The sequence below is a fragment of the Bombus bifarius genome, unplaced genomic scaffold (genome assembly GCF_011952205.1).
Source record: "Bombus bifarius isolate JDL3187 unplaced genomic scaffold, Bbif_JDL3187 scf7180000008286, whole genome shotgun sequence".
Classification (NCBI taxonomy): domain Eukaryota; kingdom Metazoa; phylum Arthropoda; class Insecta; order Hymenoptera; family Apidae; genus Bombus; species Bombus bifarius.
Genome location: NW_022884569.1, coordinates 667771 through 689059, shown reverse-complemented (window position 1 = coordinate 689059; position 21289 = coordinate 667771). Strand labels below are relative to the sequence as shown.

Here is a 21289-nt window from a genome sequence, read left to right as displayed (position 1 = left end):
TATAAATAGAATACACACACACACACATATATATATATATATATATATATATATATATATAGATGAAGACACATTTCAGCTATAAAATAACGAAAGCTCACGAAGTTTAACATAAAGCTTAAACGAAAGATTGAGATTCTTCGAAAGTTTGTGGAGCACGTGGTTCTGTCAACTTCGTACGTAAGAAAGACGTCCCTCTATTTACGACATAAGGTAAACTTCTTTTAGGTCTCGCAGTTCACGGTCAGTGTCTGTCTTCGGGTACTTCGCTTGCTTGGACAGTTTTCATGGCGCTAACAGATATGTCCGTCTTTCTTCCTGTTTTCTTCCTACCATGCATATTTCAATAAAATTCATTTTTATCAAGGATACGGTTTAGGAAGCAATGCGTGTGTCGAAAAAAGGGAGGAAAAATTTGGAACATTTGCAACATTTTGGCACGAAGTTAAATTTACGATGAAATCCAATTTTAAATCATATTTGTTCCAAGTCACCTGTCGTCGTGCAATTAAGAAGGATGAGTCGACAAGCGGCCGATTTTATTGTTGCTAATAAGACTCGAGCACAAGCTAACGACGATGCTCGTTACTTTTTCAATGTCAATTATATGCTGTATTTGATGCTTAATTTCGGTTACCGTGCAATGAATTTCTTCTTTTAGATTTTGAATTCAAAAATACATTTTTTTGTAAATTAAGACTATAACTTTAATATTGGGTTGAACAATAGAATCACTGTTTTAATGTAATATATATAAAAAATTGACAAATTGGTTTGAAAAAGTACAAGAACTGTTAAACCGAGTTTTCAAGATTTCAATACTTAAATAAAACGCGAGTCACATGGAGCAAAAGAAGGGCGGTGACGACGAAGAAATTTAAGAAGTAGACAGAGACGAAGGTTGCAGACGTAAAGCATAAACAGTCGAGGTGCGATTTGACGCGCACTCGGACCATCCAAGGCACATCTCGCTCGCTGAACGTATGCTTTAAGAATCTCGAAGAAGCGACCAGCCCGATGGCTGGAATCTGTAAATCTGTCATTGCAGCCATATTCGTGTGGCTGGTACCGCAGGATATGAACTTCTGCTCGTCGTATACGCCACCGTCGTACGAGACACTAGATCTACACGCTTCTCTTCTTTTGAGAGCTTTGCACCGAAACGGAAACCTCTCCCTATCTCTCGAAATAACAAATGTTCTTTTTGTTTTTCATAAAATTGACAAAACCCCTGGGAAAGTATTTCCTTCTATTCTCTTCAAGTATTTCAAGATCACAAAGAGAGAATTTTATAATTATAGTTATTTCTTATTCGTTAACGTAAGCTTATTCGTCCCGCTTAATGTATGAACTAATCTTCATTTTTGTCGAAATATTATGAAGAAAGGCTTGAAAACCAATGAAAGAACTATGTATCAAAAAATTCAACCATTGTTCATTCATCTACACTATTCAGGAGCTTTCATCTTTTTTGTGTTCCAGTGGCTGGTTGAAAGTAAAGCGCAGTTCTTGTTGAAGGTTTAAAAACCGTTTGGTTATATCAAACTGCATGGAAACTATAAAAGCCCTGGCAGTCGTTGCACGTATACGCAGTATTCCCTCTGGTAGCTAGCGATGACGGATTCATAGCCCGTGGGATAACGCAAGACCTCACCCCAAGATGTTTCGGTTTACGGATGCACGCTCTTCCTTGCTTTTTCTTCCTATTTCTCGCCTTTTTTTCTTCTATCTACTGAGCGATTCATTTGTCGGTCTTTGATCCGAGACCAACAAGCTACTACCGGAAAATTAGCGAAATTTATTAAGCAGTCGCTTTCTCTAGACTGCTATCTGTCATTTTATTCTCCTTATTTCTAGCGCAACCTGTCGTTTCATCTTATACGGGATATCATTCAGTGGATAGAATCTTTGTTCAAAGATACCGTATTTGGGTGGTCGAAGGATAAGTGACAAATTCCAGATGCTTCGTTGGGAGTCTTTTCTTTCTTTTTTTAAGGTAGAACGCAAAATTTATATAGATTCATGAATATTACAACGTTCAAGTAATTATTATTTTACAGATATTTCTGTTCGATCCTCCACTTTCTATCTTCTATGATTATTTATTAAAAAAATCTTTGTTTTTTTTTAGACATATTCATAGCTATACTTATTAACCGATGAATTATCATTATAACGTCGCCGGTGTCCCGCTTATCGAGAAAGGCGTCCTTTCAAGTTTCTGAAAGGTAGATCTTCGAGAACAGCTGGTTCTCGCGAACAGCGGTGCCACCAGCAGCGCAATGTCAACTAACCCCGTCAAGGGTTAGGGGTTAACTTCCACGGGACTAGTACCTACGAGGAAGATGAAAGAATGAGCGAAGATAGGCCGACGGCCGCCCCTTTTTATTACCGGCGCCGTCACGCGTCACCGATAAGCGCGGTCTCTCTGTAGACGAAAAGTCTATGCTTGCACCGGTTCTCTCGAAACATGAGATTTCATCTTCCCTTCTTTACTTCTGCTTTTGCCATCTCCAGTTGAGAGAAAGTTTCATTTTTTATGGACATGTGTCGAAAATCTTGGAACACGATCTGCTTCTTTTCAACAAGGAGTAATAGAAACGTGTTAAGAATGTAACAACTGGCTGATCATCTGTTTCTTTATGTTTTACTCTGGCTAGAAAGGAGCATTGGGTTAAAAATCAAAGAAAGAAACTGCAAAGGTACAAATTGATACACGCACATTCAAAATTAATGCAATATCAATTTGAATAATAATAGTTACTTCGCTCGTTTCAATCCAGGTTTCTGCTCTTATTTTTATTCATTGCGGAAACATGTGCGGGTCATGAATGACTGCAAAACGTTTTGTGAATGCACGAGGGAAGATGTTCACCGAGAGTCATTAAGGATACGGTATATAATATGTTTACACAACGAGGTTCTTCGCGTCGCCATCAATCATGGTGCACGTCGGTCCATCCGTTTTTCTACGCTTAGGAACCGACAGACTGAGACGCTCAAATTCTATGCTACTTCGCTTTGTTGGCATTAGATTGTCATTTCTAACAGTCCCGATGTCAAGTCGTGTACATACTACGTTTATGTGAACGTTTGGTAAAACAATTCGAGCAAACATTTGAAAACTTCTTTGACAAATTTTGAAAAGAGCAGTTCGAGAAAAAATGTTCACTTATATACGCGTCATTGGACCACAAGGAAATCACGGGAAAAGGAATTCGTAAGAGGTTGTGAAATGGTTAACTTTAAACTCAAGTACTTGGCTTTAGATTCTCGTTTACTTTATAGAGTTTCCATTTTTTCGAATACGTTGTGTAACATAAGAAGGCAAGAAAGTTTCGAAACACAATGGTACACGATACTTGGAGAATAATTTATTAAGGCACTTAGTAGCCAAGCTCTCTCATGGGTTGTCACGGTGCGTTTACTTTCCCGTCTTGGCTCGAGAGCGTTTTAGGCTCGTTTGGCATTTCAGACACCCTGTATAAATAGATGCACTTTGCTCCTACAAAAGGCACTTTCTTTCTCAACCAGTCCGCTACGGACCTACGACACCACCGATTTGTATCACGCGATTTGATCATCGTGAACACCAATGGAACTTTAATTTTCTCTCTTGTGCTTTTGCAAGATCCTCTAGTAAATCATCATTTTAATATAAGCATCTTCGATAAATCTTACAAATATCCTAGTATTTTACATATACGAATCATTAAATATTAAGTATTTTTAAATAAATAGTAAGTACGTTTATGAAAATAATAATGATTTATCTAGGGACCTTGCGTCACGAGAAGTATGCCATTATCGATCGTATCATTACTCTCAATTTACAATTGTTCTTTATATCTTCTTATCTACAAAGGTACACTACATATAATTTAAGTAACTGTATATTATATATTTAAATATAATCAACATTATCTTTGGTATAACTTTGATAAGTGTTTCTCGTTATTATTTCTCTATTAAGGCACAATTTGTTAAGCTTATACTTCGCGTAATACTTATTTTCTATCACGCGACGTGATAAAACTTTGGCACTCGATTAAAACCAAAGCATCATTTTTGGCTATTCTAGTTTTAATTAAATAATTTTATCTTCTTCGCCTTATAGATACTTTCATCGAGCAATTTAGCAGTAAGCATTTATCGTATAAAAATCTACTTTGAATCACAATCACAATTGTTCACAGTTTCACCGAAACTTTCATGAATTCCCAAGAAAATAGAGATCCGAATTACCGTGGCCCATACAATGAGGGTCCAGTATGGGGATGATGAGGATGCGCAGGATAGTGGACCGAATTCATATGTGCAGTTGGTTGTCCATGGTGTCCAGGGTAAGTCCAAGGTCCTGCTGCGGTCGCACCGTAAAATTGATGATGTTCTTGGCTCGATATGCTTGGAATTTGTACGGTGGGTATCGTGTTTACGTAGTTGGATGTCAAAACGCTGGCACTTCCTGTTGCAGGTCTCTTTGCAGGATTCTGCATACTTGAAACTGCGACAGAGTCACACTCATCCGATTCACAGTCACGAAAACCTTTCGCAAATGGATTGCTAGCAATTTTGAGTTGCGTGATACGATGATTTTGATAAGCCGTGACCGCAGTGAATCGCGTTTCCGGAAAGGTGAAAGTTTTGAAATTCTCCGTACGAGGATCGGGAGCGGAACCCGGCGGCGATGGTGCAACCACTACGTGGCATCGTGGCTGATATCTATGCATCGAGTTCAGGATTATCTGTAACGTAAAATAATAAAATAATTGTTACTTATATTGGATATATAAAGATTTAGGTAAGAATTAATTAAATTCTTAAATAAAATTACTTATGAGAAAGTATGTGAAGCTTTCCTATGATCTTATGGTGTAATATATTATTGATACACAGTGATCGTAACGGGTGAAAAGAAGCAAAGAAGAAAATGAATAAAAAAAAGCACACGTGAGGACCTTCTTCCTCTTAGAGGAAGGACAACCGCAGGGGGGCGGTCACAATGTTTGACAGCCACAAGAGACTCGGTGACTAATTAGTGTAAAAACTAACCCCCGATTCTTTCTGGCAACCCGACACCCTCGTCATTCCTCTTGCACACCGGCATATGTGAGCTAGGGCATGTGTTTCTTTGAATACACAGAAAATGGAGTGCAGAGGGAAGGAGGGAGGAAAAGGGTCATCCTCGCAATACAGAATATGTGTGTGGCCTGACACCGGCAACTAAATTTTTTCGGATATGCAATTTTGGTTGCCATTGTTTCAACATTCCACTCGTCTATCTTCTTAAGATGATCCTTTCTGATTTCCATTTGAAGTATTTTAAAAATTAAAGTTTGAGACAGAATTTTCTATGATTTTCAAACTTGTTTTAAACTCTTTTCTTCGCTGAAAGCATTTGAAAGTACAAAACCACCAATTAAGAAACTGAGATCGTTGAGCGTTTCAACGCTGGATTCCAACTTTTTTATAAAACCCGGTGGCACGTCTTTCCAAGCGCAATTAAAGGAACAAACTGTTCCATAGCGCGTGAAAGAAGGGTCACCCTCCACGAGTCAAAATTCTTTCTGCGCGAAACGCAATAAATTTTCGAACGGAACGCGAACTAAAGAGTCTCCGTGTTTTGAAAGCGTACGGTGTTCGTCAAGAAAATCCGTCCGATGAAAATAATCCCGTATTTTCTTATCTGCTGTCGAATGATATATGTGCAAAATTTGTACTGTTTTTGTCTCGTAGTTGAATATTGAGCCACAGATAGAACTTAGAGAAAATTTCCGGATGCGATTGATTTGCATTTGGAATAATCGATCATACGTTGGACAACCGTGTGATCGTGCAATTTTTGAAATAAATGGATGAGAATTAAGAGCAACCAAATTGAAACCAATCCGGGGAGGATGAGTTGTGACATCGCGTTTGGTGGATATTATGACAGTTCGAAGGTTGCGCACACCCGTTCTCTCACTGATTAGCGACTGACGAATCAACCGAAGGTAAATTCATTAATCAGTATGCCAATACGCCTCAACACTGAAACACTTCATTTGCAATGGTGCCTGACACGTTGAATTTGGCACGGATACGTAGGGACGATTATTTTTGGCACAACTGCAGGTGCATTAGGACATAATGAAGAAGAACGAGGGTTAAGAAGAATGGAAGAATTTTTCGAGGTTCGAGGCATGTGAACAGTAGATTGTAACAAATTACTGTTCACTGCTTTGTACTTTCCCTGATTGCTTGACGCTACCTGTTCCGTAGCATACACGGAGTAACAGAATAATTTTATATTAGCTAATTTTTTAATTTTATGAAATTTAAGTTTAGCATCAACTGCAAAACAAATTTGTCTTTCACTCTAGGTAATTGTTTGGCATATACTGTCCCCTTAGTTAGAATGTTTTATCTAGAGTTGATAGTAAAATAATTTTCTGTTAAGTAATTTTTTAGTTTAATGAAATTTAAGTGGTTGGTTAAGTAAACCAACTTCCCAAATAGCTATATACTTTCACATTTATAATTTTCTACGCTATAAGAATGAAGAATTCTTTTACGCTGGTAATTCTTTTAAAAATCGTAAACACCAAAGTTTTACCGTCTTTTCCCAGGGCTTCCACGGCTTAGTTTATATTACATATGTTTACATTACTTTACGTGCGGTATAGTTTCTATTGCCGTTCTGCGTGGCGACAGGAGAACAGGATTAATAAGGCGCGGACAAGAGAAGATGTAAAGAGTACACAAAGTGGGAGTGTGTTCAGTAGAAATACGACGAAAGCTAGTGATAGAGTTCCAATACTAGCAATTACAATCCTAAACTAATATTCAAATCTATATGTCAATGAAATAGCACGAACTGGTTTACTATAATTTTCCTAATTTAATTATTTACAGCATTCATTTTTTATAAGAATAATCCTAAAGGAAATAAAGTCAATGACTCGTTTCCTTAGCGATGAAGCTTCATCTGCCAACAAGACATAAATCTGAACAACGTGTTAAAACAATTATTGCTACTAATTACTCGTAAGACGATAATAGCTTCCAATGGAACCATGCTTCATTGTCGTACTATGCAGCGTAGCCGATTTACTGTTTAACGACCGATGGTTTTTCGTTCATTCAACATCCATTCAATTCATTTTTGCGCCGGATGAAATTATTCAAGAAATACGAGTATGCGTCATAAACGAAATCGGATCTTTTTACGGTCGGGATTCATTAAACGTAAAAGTGAATCGTTGAAAGGGAAAAAGAAAGAACGATGGAACATTAAAAGACGAATTATCTCGTAAAACTTTACCGCGTGTCGGTAGCGCCGTTGTAATTTCTCGCGGAAGACAGGCTCGTATCTCAGGTCAATTAAGGCGAACTCGTCCGTAAACGACAAACACATGGAACGCGATACTACAGCGGAGACTTCCCTTGCATCCCTCATTCTACATTATATTGCTTAGGTGTTTCTCTTTTGTGTTACTTCCATAATGAATTACACTGCTTTATAATCATTTCGGTTCGCCATCCAAACATCTTCGCGATAAAGCAAGTCTGGTTTCAGATTCACCGTTTAAAGTTTAAAGAATAATTATACAACAAGAATAAGCAAGATATCACTCACATGTCCGTTGTCGTCGAGTTGATTGTTAGTCAGTTTCAGTTTGTCGAAGGAAACTGGCTGCTTCATCCAGTGAGCTCCACTCGCAGGACTGTCAGGATGTACGTGAATCCTCGGGGGTGAGACTGGATCCGCACGACCAGCAACTACCCAAGCGCTACTGTGAAAAGCGTATCTGTACCTCTTGTCGTCGCAAGGTACGAAATCCATCACTAGAAGGTAGTCGGTAGTGGGGTCCAAACCGAAAAATCGACACTGTAAATTAAGGATTCATTTCTATTAGACGATTCTCAACGCGAGAATTGATTGTAATTTCAACAGATAAATAAAAAAAAAAAAAAATTTCTATTAGACAGGCACGCAGTCTTTATCCTTTTGTATCATGTACAGTTAAATATAAAAAGCAACTATCGTAATACTTGAAAAGTAGGAAACATTCTTCTTCCAGCTTTAGTGACTATCATTTCCGTTCCCAATTGATGAAATTCTTCCCAAAGGGGTTTCGCTTCCAATGCAGCTCCAGCACCAACGAGAGCAGGATGAAGAGGCCTCTTCGAGCTAGCTTCTTCCGTCGAATTTGCGCCATTCTCGCTTGGATGATGATCGCTGTGATTATGATTGTTATTGTTGCTATCATTACGAGATTGGACAGCAGTCGATGAAGAAATCGATGAATTCGTGACGTGCGGAGTTAGGGATGCCTTCGATGAAGTTGGACTGCGGGATCGTTTCACTCTTCCCGCTGATTGCAAACATGCTGAGATAATGTTACAGAATATTAAGAGAAACATCTTGGATATTTTGAATGACGTTCGTGATTAAGAAATGATGAAAGTACCTTCCATTTGTTGCATTGGGGACGGTACATTCGTTATAGGTTGAGCATGATGACTCTGATGATGAGAAGCCCATTGCTGATAACAACAATCGGCGGTAATATCGTGTCGTTGATCATGTTGCTGTTGCATTTTTACCGATTCTTAAGTTTCATCAACAGGATAGTTCCCTCCAAGTTTTATGCGTGGATTTACTTTTTGTTTTATCAAAACTATCGAACTATAACACTAGGTTCACTTATAATTGCAAAGAATCTTTCCTTTAATTACATAATGTTTTGACGAATGTTAATTGCACAATTTAAACACAATCACCCAGTGTTCCCATAATAAGTAACGAAACTGTCACAACACGTATAAGCACTTATAGAATTTCTTTTACTTTTGTTTGCAGTGTTTTCGTTGGTCGAGCAACAGATACGTATAAAACAATCGGACGACACGTGCAGATGGGGATACCGTTTGTCGACGTCGGAACATAGAAGGAAAAAAAGGAATCGGTGAACGAGATTCGTAGAATGCTTATCTTTCGTAACCGCTCATTAAGCGTTTTGAGGCAATCAGCGAGATTCGAGATCCTGAGCGAATATCAGAGGTTGCTCGACATCGTCGACGGGCTCTCACACCTCTCGTCAACAGGACTTGTCTTCACCTCGAGATCCGAACGCTGACAAGGTTTAAAGCCGTGGCGTGAACGCGGCATCGGATGAATCAGAAAGAACTCCCCCGAGTCGACTACACCTCGTGGCTTATCATCGAGACATCACTCTCCGATCTATGCCCTCTCTCTTTTCACAGGAATCTCCTCCTCTCCTTTCTGCCGGTTTCCTCTCTCTGAGGTAAAACCGATCAAGAAACGTGGAGAGGAGGATCGGGAGGAAGGGAAAGTTTCCACGAGGAAGGAGGGGTTTCTCAAAGATCCTCCTACGCGGACACCCACGCTAGGCTAACTTGCGTTCACAAGATGCTAACTACATCCTCTTCCTCTGAATCTCGTGCCAAAAGGCGGAGTCTTCGAGGACGGGGCAAACACTCGGGGGTAGCACGGTACGCTCTCAGGGACGAGGCTCGTCTCTCGTGTACCTCGACGTTAAACCATCAGGGTTAATTGATTACAACGAGGTGTTGATTCGGTGATACCGCGTCACAACGATATAAGTTAATTTTCTTTACGTATTATTATTCTTTCACGGTCTTCTTTGTGGGAATCTGTCTAATTATGTAAACCTATTCTTTTTTTTTTTTCTTTTAAACAATCAAACATTCGTAGCAGACTTTAGTTCAACATTAAGTAAACAAGTGATTATCGATTAGACGATCTACATATATAGATCTTTATCTTTTTCTTATCAATTACGAAGTTAGATTATCTGACCGTTGTTTAAAATTTTTTATGTACATATTGTTTTTAAATCGAAGCACTTTTTGGAAGAGAATTTAAGAAGTAGCAATTTAGGGGAACGACATCATTTTTTTAGCCAAAAGTTCTTCATTCCTGTAATACATCGCATCACACTAATTGGAAAAATGTTATAAGTACAAACATCTGTATATTCTGAAGTTATTATATTTCCAATTCCTGTAATTATTTACAAACGGTAGTTGTGCATTACTTTTATTACTAGTTTTAAAAATCGGTGTTCGTTTAGAACTTTAGAGATTTATTATTAGCAGTTCATACATAACATAATGTCCACCATATATGAAATTTCGTCATTCCAAAACTTCAAATATCGAAATATGTATCTGTCTTGAACTGTTAAGATTATCGAGTGTCTAATCAGATTGTACTTATTACTTTAGCATGGACCTGAACCTATATCGATTTAAGCTGCTAAAGTATCTAATCAAATTAATAATAAAGTTCTGTATTTGGAAAAACGAATAGATTTGTATAATTAAATATGTGTGTATTACAAATTTGTATTATTGGACATTCTTTTCGCAACGATATGATTAATAGTACCAGTAGCTTTTCAGGTATATATATGTAAGTACATATGTATAAAATGTCTCGTGAACAAATTAAGAATCGGACAAGATGATTCTATAAAGCATGAAAAAATGGATATATATAAGATGGTGACTAAAGATATTAAGCATAACTGAGAACAAAAGAGGTAAATGAATGCTTTTTTGTGAGTTTTATTTAGAAGATAGAAATTAATGTACAAGTACAAGGGAGGCGGATGACAGGTGTTTGTTGCGCTAATTTTTACAGAACAGTACCTTATGATTTCTTCTTACATACGATTCGTAGTGGTGACATCACTGAAAAATAGTTTTACGACCTACATGATACATGAAGAGTATGTCAAGGGACTGAACAAGATCGATAATAAAATATAAATGTGGTCATATGAGATTAGTGAAATTATTCCCGACAAAAGGGACCGTTAATGTTTATATGATGAATCCTTACAAATCGGGGTTTCTTCTTACATTCCTTGTTTTTTAAATTGTATGTATATATATGCATAACTTCGCTACTTGCATTATACACATTTACAGCCTGCTTTTATAGTAGTTCTATCATTACCATTTCCTCCCGAAAATTAGTAATGCAATGCATGTCATGAAGAATCCAGTGAAACTTCACGGATACACGATACTTTGTATATCATAAATTTATTTTGGGATACAGGTATAAATAAGGAATATATATATGTGTATATATATATATATATAAGTCTTTTTTCTTTTAAAAATATTCATTGAAATCGATTTTTACTGAACAGCTAAAACATACTGTTTTTTTGCGATTTATAAAAATTTAATTACAAAAGCACATTCTACAAAAACGGTCTCTTTATGAAAGTCGTATCTGTATGTTACTTACAAATTTTGTGCAATTTACAGAAATATAACAAAGCCAAAATTATGTATCACACTTGGAACTTATGTCATTAAGAACCACTATGTATTCGATAGTATTCATATATTATCATTAACATAAGGTAGTTATGCATGCCATCAAAGCGAAGAAATAGCACAATAAAATTGTGTCTAATATTACATCAATTGTACCATGCCATGATATTCTGATCAGTGATATTGCAATTTCTAATCGTTTATTCTATAAAAACACCGAAGAAAATGTTAAGCAAAGAATTAAGAATGAATTCGTCATGAAATTTTCTTGTATTTTGTAACAATACTTCTAATAGAATTTCTAATCTAATCTTCAATAACTGAACTTACTGTTAATTTTTTATAGACACCCATTTAATAGCATTTTTCCCCTCTTTGAACTGTTCTATTTTAATGAAGAACTTCTTTGTTTATCTTTCGCTTAACAAACTACGCCCCTCCGGGATTTTCTTTTACTTAAAGTGTGATCATTAATGTGTGAGCGGAATTCATGATAAATTCGAAAATAATATGGTAATAGCGTTGATAATAATAGTAGCGATACTAGGAAATAATAACAATAACATCTTTTCTCTTACAAGAACTTAATGTCTTAAAAGACTGAGGGTTTTAAGGGAGTTATTTTGAAGTTCTAAACGTTACGTTCAAAAAAAAAGGATGAGAAACAAATCTAAGGATTTCACTTCTTCTTGCTTTTGTTGTTTCCACCGCCTCGTGGGGGAGTCACTGGTCTATTTGCATTCAGGCCACCGTACGTTAATTTCTTTTTGTCAGCTGGTTTTAGAATTTGGAAACTACACATGAGAGTTTCATCAACGGACATCATAGCTCCAGCATTATCGAATTCGCCACAGTAGTTTGGTGCTGAGAACAGGGTAACTAACTGTCTCTTTGCAAAAAATTCATAGCCATCTTCTACCACCTAAAATTTTCATAGATTTTTACTTAATATTTTCAGAATTTATTGAAATTACACAATCATAATAACATTTGAAAAATAAAGTCTTACACGAATAATATAATAAAATTAAAAGTTCTGTATATGTCATGACATACATACCTGATGAGCACGACAAATAAGGTCAAAGTCATGCTTATGTAAAAATTTGGCAACTACTTCAGCTCCAAATGTAAATGATACCCCACGATCATTTTCTCCCCAACCCATTGTATCTTTGTCTGGATCAGACCATAATAGATCACACAATAAGCCTTGATCAGGTACATCTGTTGGTCGCATAATACGTCTGATCTGTTCCATGTTTTGTAGATCTGGACTAAGGCCACCATGGCAACAAAATATTTTTTCGTCAACTATTGCCGCAACAGGTAAGCAGTTGAAACAATCCGTAAATGTTTTCCATAGTTTAATATTGTAACGTCGTTTACCTGAATAATACCAGAATGTAAGGATTAAGATTCAAACATTTTATAATAAGCTACATTTAAACGTAATTTTTTACATTCATCATAAAATCCATATATCCTATTAATGGATGCACATTCATGATTTCCACGAAGTAAAAAGAAGTTCTCAGGATATTTGATTTTATAGGCAAGGAGGAGACAAATTGTCTCTAAAGACTGTTTTCCTCTATCAACATAGTCTCCTAGAAACAGATAGTTACTCTCTGGTGGAAATCCACCATATTCGAATAGTCGTAGTAAATCATAATATTGCCCATGAATATCACCTTAAAAGTAAAATTCGTTTTGTTTCTTATTGCCTGAAATATCTTGACATACATACTTATATGTGCATAATAAAATAAAAAAATGAAGTATGAATTATAATAAAAAATAACTTACCACATATTTTAAGCGGTGCTTCAAGTTCTAACAAAATAGGTTGTGATAAAAAAATTTCACGTGACTTCAGGCAAAGTCCTTTTATTTCTCCTTCTGTTAATTGTACATTTTTCCCTGGCCTGGCTCCCCGCACTATAAGATTAAAATATCTTCATGCAATAAGTACAATGAAATATAATAGAATTTATTCTCAAATTTTATAAGCAGCTTGTAAATACATGATAAAAAAAAAAAACTTAAAAGAAAAGTGATTTTCTGTACAACAGACATAAATAACAGTCCCTACATTGAGAGGACGCAAATCAAGTATTCAAGAAGTTTAACATATATCCATCTTTTCGTATGTAATACAAAACTATACTTTTTTTATAACATTAACAGTGAACAACTTCTTGAATGAATCAGTTTAATTTATTAATACATTTTAGGATCCTTTTATAAATAATAGAGACAAGTAGAAGTAAAATTAAAAATTACAAAGTATATTGCAGCAATCACTCAAGCTCAAGGCAAGAGTCTTATCCAAGAACTAGTCATTTCTATTACATTGCCAATCTCACTTCATGTAAACAAACAATTGTCGGTTTGTGTAAAATATTTAAGATCGGTTATATTTAAAGATAGTTGCGTAATCGATCAAAGAAACCAGATACCTAAGAAGAAGATAAAAGAATGAAAAGAAAAACGAAAGACGCAATATCTTCAGCCGAATGTTCAACTTAAATTGTAAGGGACTACGTGTTGAAGAAGTTATAACAAAGGGTGACGCGGGAGACAGTTCAGGTCCTATCACCCCCCCTCCCCCTCCCTCAAGGAGGGCAAGTGAGCAGCTTTACCTTCCAAGAGCCGAGCTATGATGTTGTCAATATTAAGTTTGTCTGATTCAGCCATCGGGCCGGGGTTTTGTGCGCGTCCCGGGCTTCACACGGAGCACCTTCTTTTGGGGATGACCTTTGATTTTCGTGGATTTCACTAGTGTGGCAAGCTGCACTCAATTGCATTCGCGGTTTCGGACAATGTACCCGCAATGGCCGCCCGGACAACCGCGCACTCCACTCCCTTTTACCCCCTCTCTAAATTCGAGCTTTTCCTGTTCGATAGAGTTCGACTGGTCGATTTATCGAACAAACCAGAATATATACTCGATCATACAATTATTACGAAAAGGGAAATATTAGTAATATCGATACTATCGATTATTAGAACAATCGTAATCGAATCTGTCAAATTTCTTCAATTTAGATCTAGTAATTAAAAACTATTAAGTATACAAATCAAATTAATGCATTTTGTACTTGTATACTCTAGAGAAATTTTGTGCTAAACAAATTGATAGTGAAACTCCCTAGATTATTTAAAGTTATTTCATTTATTGAAATTTATTAATTTTAATAAATTGGGGGATAATATATTTGTAAATAATTTTATTTACAGTTTTAATTTGAAAATTCTTCAATATTTAGTTCTTATTGCATAGGGAATAATTATCATTTCAAACACATATCTACGAGTTATCATGGAGGTTTATCATACTACATCACAGTTTGGTATCAAACAGGTCGAAGTTAGTGGTATTTGATACGTGGTCGCATAATCTTTCTTGTAAAATTGATAAACAATGCCAGAAAACGTGGTAAATATAACATTTATTTTTATAATTCTCTCTAGATTATTATTATTCAATACAGTAATGAATAAGCTTATTGTAATTTATTTAAAATTTTTCAAATGACGCTGTAGGTTATATTGTCGCGTCTATAGAAACAAAACACGATCTTATAAATCGTATACTTTTAATTGGTTTAACAAATTTTATTTTCAATATCCTTTTTCAATATCTATAAAATACTCTGCGTTGATTTATAGCTAAATGGAGATCATGTTGATGTGAAGAATGTTAACTGTGAAACTCAAGAAAATGATGAAGAAACTAACGAAGTAGACGTACATTTTGAACCAATAATTTCTTTGCCATTAATAGAAGTATCTAATAATGAAGAAGATGAAGTTGAAATGATAAAAATGTAAATTCAAATGTCAAGAGTCATTAAAATATATATTATAAGTTTCTTATCTAATATTTGTGTATATTATTTTATTTGTAGGAGAGCAAAATTATATCGTTATGATTCTTCTAATAATCCAGCAGAGTGGAAAGAACGTGGTACTGGAGAGGTGAAGTTATTAAGACATAAAACAAAAAATACAGTAAGAGTTGTAATGCGTAGAGATAAAACACTTAAAATTTGTGCTAATCATTTTGTAACTCCTTGGATGGAATTGAAACCCAATTGTGGTAGTGATAGAGCATGGGTATGGAGTGTACTTGCTGACTATGCAGATGAACAACTTAAGCCAGAATTACTTGCCATAAGATTTGCAAATGCAGAAAGTAAATATATTATTAATGAGCAAATGTACAATGTGGATAAAATTTAAAATATCAATTATTAATATAATTGTTATTGATATTTTTTGCTATAGATGCAACTGTTTGGAAAGAAGCTTTTGAGAAGGCAAAGAAGATAGTGGGCTCTGAGTGTGAAATATATGCTGGCAAAAATAACACTGAAGAAAAACATGTTGAGAGTGATAGTGAACCTTCTAGTGATGTAAGTTATAGTGAAAGTACTGATAATGAAGAACAAGCTAACAAATTGACAGAAGGAGATTTAAAAGTTGAGAGTAATGAAACTGAAAAAGTGGAACCCTCTGAAAAACAAATAAAAGATGGGGAAACTATGGAAAAAGTAGCTAAAGAACTTGAACAATTGCAAGTTAAGGGTGTGGAGGAAAAGAAGTAAAAATCTATATCTCTATGAATTAGAAATGCTAACTATAAGTGCACATTCCAATATAAACATACATGCATGCATATGCTTAAATATTTGATCATTGAATTTAATGTAGGAAAATATTTTAACAACGACGTTAATAGACAGGTTGAACAAATTTTCAATTTATAAATAAGACAATATTTATACGATCGTTATATGTTATAAGTGATTCCTTAATGAAGGATATTTTAGCATTTATACTATGATGAACAAATTGACATATGTTAAATTCATCAGAAATAAGAAATTAAAAAGTAGGACAACTATTTAATCTTGAATATGCGAGAATTTATATAATTTGAAATGTTATTCAATTTTTAAAAATACTACTTATATGTTTTTATATATTTTGGTGTGTAATAATATTAAAATTTTAGTATTTATGGGAACATTATTTCTAAAAAAAATTTGGGACTGATCTTTTAAATATTTTATTTCTTTTAAACGTTTTCTTCAATCTTTTCACATTTATATAAATTGCAGTCTGAAATATTGGAATGTATGCAGTACAGACTAATACCTGTATCGTTTTAAGTTATAAAAAATGAGCTGTAAGATATTGGACTTAAAACGATCAGTGGATATTTGATTTTAATATGACACTATTTTTACAAAAGTATACATAACAAAATTTATAATACTGTACGATGGTAATTTTTCATAATTCGTCTCTGTATAAGAAAGAATGGAGGATATTACGTTTTTCTTCCATTGTGCGTTTCTTTTCATTTGATAATTTCCCTTTCAATATGCCCTCTATTCTAGTTTGTTCTGTTTGAACAAAAACGTCTCCTCTTTCTAGTATTCTTTCCATAGTTTTAACATAAACTTTTGCGGCAGCGCGTTGCGTTTCAGGTAGTGTTCCTTCAAAGACTTTAGCTTTGTTTAATATCTCCTATGAAATAAAAAATAATTATAATTGCATACTTTTATAATAATTTTATAAATTATGTTATTTATGTAATATTACCTTTCTTTCTGTTTCTCCGCTGGTCCTGAATTCCTCTGCAAGTCTATCTAATTGTTCCACACAACCAGGGAGACCAAGATATATTCCAGACTTCATTTTAATAAATCGCTTAATACTATCCGCGGTAAAATCAGTTTCTTTTTCTGCAACGAATGGAATTGGTTCTGTTTTTCCTTGAAGAAATAAAAGAACAGCGGGGAATGTTTTGGACTTTATTTTATAGCGAGCGGCAAGATCAGAATTATCTTTATTGCCATAATCCTTCACTCTCACTTCAGCAACCAATAGATCATGAGAATCTTTCGTCCCTGCAGCTATTTGCGCGTACTGTTCATGTTTCTCTCCATATGGAAATGCCACATCGAATTTAACAATTGCCGCTTTGAATTTCGGTATCACCTATGTCACAAATACTTTATTTACTATACGAGCATGGAATATTTTTTATAAATATCTCAATATAATAAGATATAAAATATCGTTTGCATAATAGTATGTCTAAATCAATATGAGATTCGTGAAAAGCAAACGGTTTCTGGTAATCGAAATAGTAATACTTATTAGTTCATTTGCTTTAAATAAGATACTAAATAATAATATATTAAAATACACTTATTATTTCCATGTTGATTCATTTATAGATATTATATTTTTACTTCATAAATTTTTTTGTTCTATAATATAAGCATGTCTCTAATGTAACTAAGCGTCCTGTAAGTATGGGAACAAATGGTCTAATCAACAAGGTAAAAAAAACAAAAGAATCTAGTAAGTTGATTTTGTTCATTTTCGAACAACTACTGGGTATATCTTACTTGAGATAAATGTAATTCAACAAATAAAATGAGTAATTATTCCAAGAAACGTACATTTAAAAAGATTAAGGTACCTTGTCAAAGGAATAAGAATCCAAAGAAACACATCCTTTGCAATCTTCGGCAGCTGCAATTCCGATAACAAGAAGTACTACAATTGACGGAAGCATGTTATAACTGATGGGAGACTATAACTTTTTAAACGTCTTTTTCGCTTAAGGACCGGCAACTTAATGGTCAGAATTCCTTGGCTTTAATGCGATACGTCTTGTGTATTAGTCAGTTCTTTGATTATTGTATGTTTTGATAAGGTTACCAGCCAATTATACGTAAACGTAACTAAAAGAAGAGATGCGCTTTTTATCACTTAAAAAAAGTAGATTCGTTATAGAGAGCTTTTTCCCTAGTTAACGTTCAAAACTAACCTCAAATACTAGAGCACGAATACGGCTTGATAAAATACAGGTAAAGAAGCAGATACGGCGCTTTGCCGTCGTCGAATCAGAGAAGGACACGAAACCGCGCGTTACCTACCAGGATGTACCTACGTCATGTCAGGGAACGTAATCGCAACTTGTGATAATTTATATTTACACGATATTTTGACAATTTTCTATACAAAAAAATAGAATATAAGATCTGCTCTTTCATCTTAATACGTATTACATATTTGTTAGTGAATGATTTAATTTGCACTTTTAATACAAATGATATTTCAATTGTCTGTTAACCCCTATTTATTTTGGTACCAAAAGGTATGATTTAATAATATTTATAATATTAATCGAACAATTTTAATTAACTTGTATGAAAGGACATAAAAGTAAATATAATATAAAGTTGTGTATCGTACAATTATTTTTTTGTAATAACAGAATTTCGATTGTTTAATGTGAATTACACTTATACGAAATGCTAATCTAAAGTTTCCGGTAAAATTCGAAAAGAACTATTAGAATCGTATCAACTCTCTCATAGGTTTCTGATGTTGACTAAAATGAATAAAATAACTTTAGTCGTTAAAATCATAAAGATACAGATATCGAGTTCTATCGTATTAAGCACAGTGTTATTGACAGCTTTACATATTGTGCTAATACATGAAAAGAGATAAACGCTAAAACATGAGGAAGGAAGAGGAATGAAGGAAGGGCAGAATAAATTAGAATGAAAAGGTGAGTATAGAAAAATCGACAAAACCAGTGGAGCATACACTGAAAAGTTAATTGATAACTATATATCTACACGTCCATAAAGAAATACATAATTATGAATATTTCCATTGCAATAATAAATGCCAAATAATATCTATGAAGAAAGTTATTAGTACAATATAAAAGAGAATATTTCCATTATTATAGTACTTATTCGTAATAATACATTCGGTTATATATGATTAATCGTAGAAGCTCGTGTATTGATATAACTATCATTCCGTAGAGTCGGACTAAAAAAGAGGAAAATGATTGATCTATATAAATGTTCCAGTTTTGCTGCCAAAGAAACAGAGAATCGTTCCACATTTGTAAAATGCACTTGTGAGATGTGCGATAACATTAATGTCAAAATATGCAGATATGTAGTGATCGACTGCTTAAAATATTATTTTCTCTGTAAAACTTTTTAAACAGTAAGACAATTATATTTAAGAAATGTGGTTTAGGTAGTTATTATTGAGTGATATTGATTATTATCCTGATATCAATACATTATAATTAATTCAAGATCATTATACGAATTCTCAATAAAAACAGTGAAACATTTACAAAGGACCTTAAATAACATACATAAGTTTTGTCTCAGATACAAACTCGACCTCGTCTAATTGAAATAAAATCGCAGTATGCGATCGATTTGAGGTCAAATTACTCAATGAAGAAGTTTAGTCTCTGTATATCCGTCACAGAAGAGTGGAATCTGACGAAATACAGTGATTTGACGTCGTCATGGTGAATGTCTATAAAGAGAAGTAGAAAGAGCCGGCATTTGGTAGGCCACAAAGGCGTAGCCAAACGAAGAACTGAACGTATGGGGTGCAGAAGGAAGAGCGGGTAAGGGAGGGTGTTAGTCACTAGAAAACAGGTATCCGCCGTAGGCGTCGTACGTTCATTGATAAGCGTATAACGCCCCGTGCCTTAGACTCGTGACGTCACTCAATCGCACGGACGCCTGCGCTTTTGTCAGGGCCGTGCCTATCACGCGGTTCTTGCCCCTACACTTTTTTCTATTGAACATTAACTACGTAAGTCAAATTGCAACTTCTTGATGTAGTAAGATAGCTATTCGATATTTAAATATAAATACTAATATAGCTTCTTTCACTTGTAGTTTGCATATAGTTATTTATTACATAATTTTACGTGTGATTGCTATAGATTGCGAACGTATAATAATATGATTAATAATGTTCTATAAAATGTATAATGTGAATTTAATAAGCTTAAAACGATTACTATGTAACTTATATACATACAATGGCTTTCAGGAAGAATTCTTTCACGGTCCTATAACTGTTGGGAGTATCGTATTGGATTTCAAGAATGGAAAGAAATAGAAGGCAACAAATCTCAGTAATTATTGGCTTGCAAAATTCTCATGAATCTTGGCAATTCTCCGATGTTACGAATAGTCTAGTTTCTTCGTCTGGTTTCATTCGTATTAGATGATGCTTATGCCACTGAAAAATAAAACGAAATGAAAGGCAAGTAACATAGAATGACGAATGAAGAGAGAACATAGATTCAGAAAGGCGGAGTGTAGATGGATGTAAGCACACCGGGTAAATGGATGGAAAGAGAAAGAGAGAGAGAGTAAAATAGTGGAGGGGAAAGTCAAAAGGGGAAGGAGCGACAAGGAAAGGAAGGGATGTAAAACGTAGAGAAGAAGAAAGATAAAGAAGGATAGTTGGAGTAAAAGGAGAGGGAAAGATCGGTGGATTGTCTCGCGCGTATTGATTGGTCTTTTGTGAAAGCTACACCCTCATGTAGCTACGAGACAAACCATTCTGTAAAGTCACTAGACTTCCAGGGTGTATCACACGTTTTCGAGTTGAGTCGTATGGCGACTTTACGGCCATGTTTGATTTCTCTCGATTAAGATTACATTTTCCTAAATTGCATTCTGTTTGATGATCTTTAGCCGACCATCGATTATATCAATGTCTTCGAAGGAAACTGCTTTCTAGAAGATTGAGAAAGATGATGAAAGATGATGAAAGGAACAGTAGGTTAGGGTGCTATATTGGGGTAGGAATGACGTAAGCGATCGCTCGTGATCCCTAGCTGCGAAGGGGTTCTATATCGGTATCGATCGTAAAGTGACCCATATCTGGTGGTGACGGGAGTTCCTACCCCTGGCTGCTTTTCCAGCGACAGCACCCCTCGCTACCACCTCTCTCGCTCTTTCTCTCTTTTTCCCGGTCCTCTATCCCCTCTAAGTAACTGTACTCCCGCCAGAACCGTGTCTACCCCCACTTGTTTCCCCTTTCCTCCGGTGGACGAGCGAATATACCTCCTCCCCCGATTTCCAGCAGCCCT

General features: G+C 35.1%; 4 protein-coding genes across 5 annotated transcripts; 1 reads left to right on the top strand and 3 right to left on the bottom strand.

Moving 5' to 3' along the window:
- Positions 1-3352: 3352 nt before the first annotated feature.
- Positions 3353-9455, bottom strand: LOC117212233 (T-box transcription factor TBX10-like). Its single transcript, XM_033456844.1, has 4 exons — positions 8454-9455; positions 8035-8372; positions 7619-7870; positions 3353-4745 (listed from the first exon to the last, which is right to left on the bottom strand). The coding sequence occupies exons 1-4, from the start codon at positions 8581-8583 to the stop codon at positions 4242-4244; spliced, it is 1224 nt and encodes a 407-aa protein (XP_033312735.1). The 5' UTR covers positions 8584-9455; the 3' UTR covers positions 3353-4241.
- Positions 9456-10575: 1120 nt separating this feature from the next.
- On the bottom strand, positions 10576-14202 carry LOC117212235 (serine/threonine-protein phosphatase alpha-2 isoform). Its single transcript, XM_033456847.1, has 5 exons — positions 13968-14202; positions 13132-13263; positions 12786-13016; positions 12383-12711; positions 10576-12244 (listed from the first exon to the last, which is right to left on the bottom strand). Exons 1-5 carry the CDS (start codon positions 14020-14022, stop codon positions 12002-12004), a joined length of 990 nt encoding a protein of 329 aa, XP_033312738.1. The 5' UTR covers positions 14023-14202; the 3' UTR covers positions 10576-12001.
- Positions 14203-14612: 410 nt separating this feature from the next.
- LOC117212237 (ran-specific GTPase-activating protein-like) lies at positions 14613-15954 on the top strand. Its single transcript, XM_033456849.1, has 4 exons — positions 14613-14764; positions 14998-15155; positions 15237-15523; positions 15616-15954. The coding sequence occupies exons 1-4, from the start codon at positions 14750-14752 to the stop codon at positions 15933-15935; spliced, it is 780 nt and encodes a 259-aa protein (XP_033312740.1). The 5' UTR covers positions 14613-14749; the 3' UTR covers positions 15936-15954.
- A 432-nt stretch (positions 15955-16386) lies between these two features.
- Positions 16387-18297, bottom strand: LOC117212238 (endoplasmic reticulum resident protein 29). Of its 2 annotated transcripts, XM_033456851.1 has the most exons (4): positions 18179-18297; positions 17828-18092; positions 16939-17337; positions 16387-16863 (listed from the first exon to the last, which is right to left on the bottom strand). In XM_033456851.1, exons 2-4 carry the CDS (start codon positions 17921-17923, stop codon positions 16627-16629), a joined length of 732 nt encoding a protein of 243 aa, XP_033312742.1. In that variant the 5' UTR covers positions 17924-18092; positions 18179-18297; the 3' UTR covers positions 16387-16626. The 2 variants fall into 2 exon arrangements, with proteins under 2 accessions (XP_033312742.1, XP_033312741.1); XM_033456850.1 differs by having other exon boundaries at positions 17828-18240.
- Positions 18298-21289: the final 2992 nt, after the last annotated feature.

What these genes read in the sequence shown, in the direction of transcription:
- LOC117212235 (XM_033456847.1), bottom strand. Translation starts at nt 14,022, where the DNA reads ATGGCTGAATCAGACAAACTTAATATTGACAACATCATAGCTCGGCTC. An exon ending in CATAGCTCGGCTCTTGGAAG is followed by an intron (nt 13,264 to 13,967) that starts GTAAAGCTGCTC and finishes TTAATCTTATAG; the next exon opens with TGCGGGGAGCCAGGCCAGGG. An exon ending in AGCACCGCTTAAAATATGTG is followed by an intron (nt 13,017 to 13,131) that starts GTAAGTTATTTT and finishes TTTACTTTTAAG; the next exon opens with GTGATATTCATGGGCAATAT.
- LOC117212233 (XM_033456844.1), bottom strand. Translation starts at nt 8,583, where the DNA reads ATGCAACAGCAACATGATCAACGACACGATATTACCGCCGATTGTTGT. An exon ending in GAATGTTTCCTACTTTTCAA is followed by an intron (nt 7,871 to 8,034) that starts GTATTACGATAG and finishes CTTAATTTACAG; the next exon opens with TGTCGATTTTTCGGTTTGGA. An exon ending in AACTCGACGACAACGGACAT is followed by an intron (nt 4,746 to 7,618) that starts GTGAGTGATATC and finishes TTTACGTTACAG; the next exon opens with ATAATCCTGAACTCGATGCA.
- LOC117212238 (XM_033456851.1), bottom strand. Translation starts at nt 17,923, where the DNA reads ATGCTTCCGTCAATTGTAGTACTTCTTGTTATCGGAATTGCAGCTGCC. An exon ending in ATTCTTATTCCTTTGACAAG is followed by an intron (nt 17,338 to 17,827) that starts GTACCTTAATCT and finishes TTTGTGACATAG; the next exon opens with GTGATACCGAAATTCAAAGC. An exon ending in GCGGAGAAACAGAAAGAAAG is followed by an intron (nt 16,864 to 16,938) that starts GTAATATTACAT and finishes TTTATTTCATAG; the next exon opens with GAGATATTAAACAAAGCTAA.
- LOC117212237 (XM_033456849.1), top strand. An exon ending in GAAGTTGAAATGATAAAAAT is followed by an intron (nt 15,156 to 15,236) that starts GTAAATTCAAAT and finishes TTTTATTTGTAG; the next exon opens with GAGAGCAAAATTATATCGTT. An exon ending in AAGATTTGCAAATGCAGAAA is followed by an intron (nt 15,524 to 15,615) that starts GTAAATATATTA and finishes TTTTTGCTATAG; the next exon opens with ATGCAACTGTTTGGAAAGAA.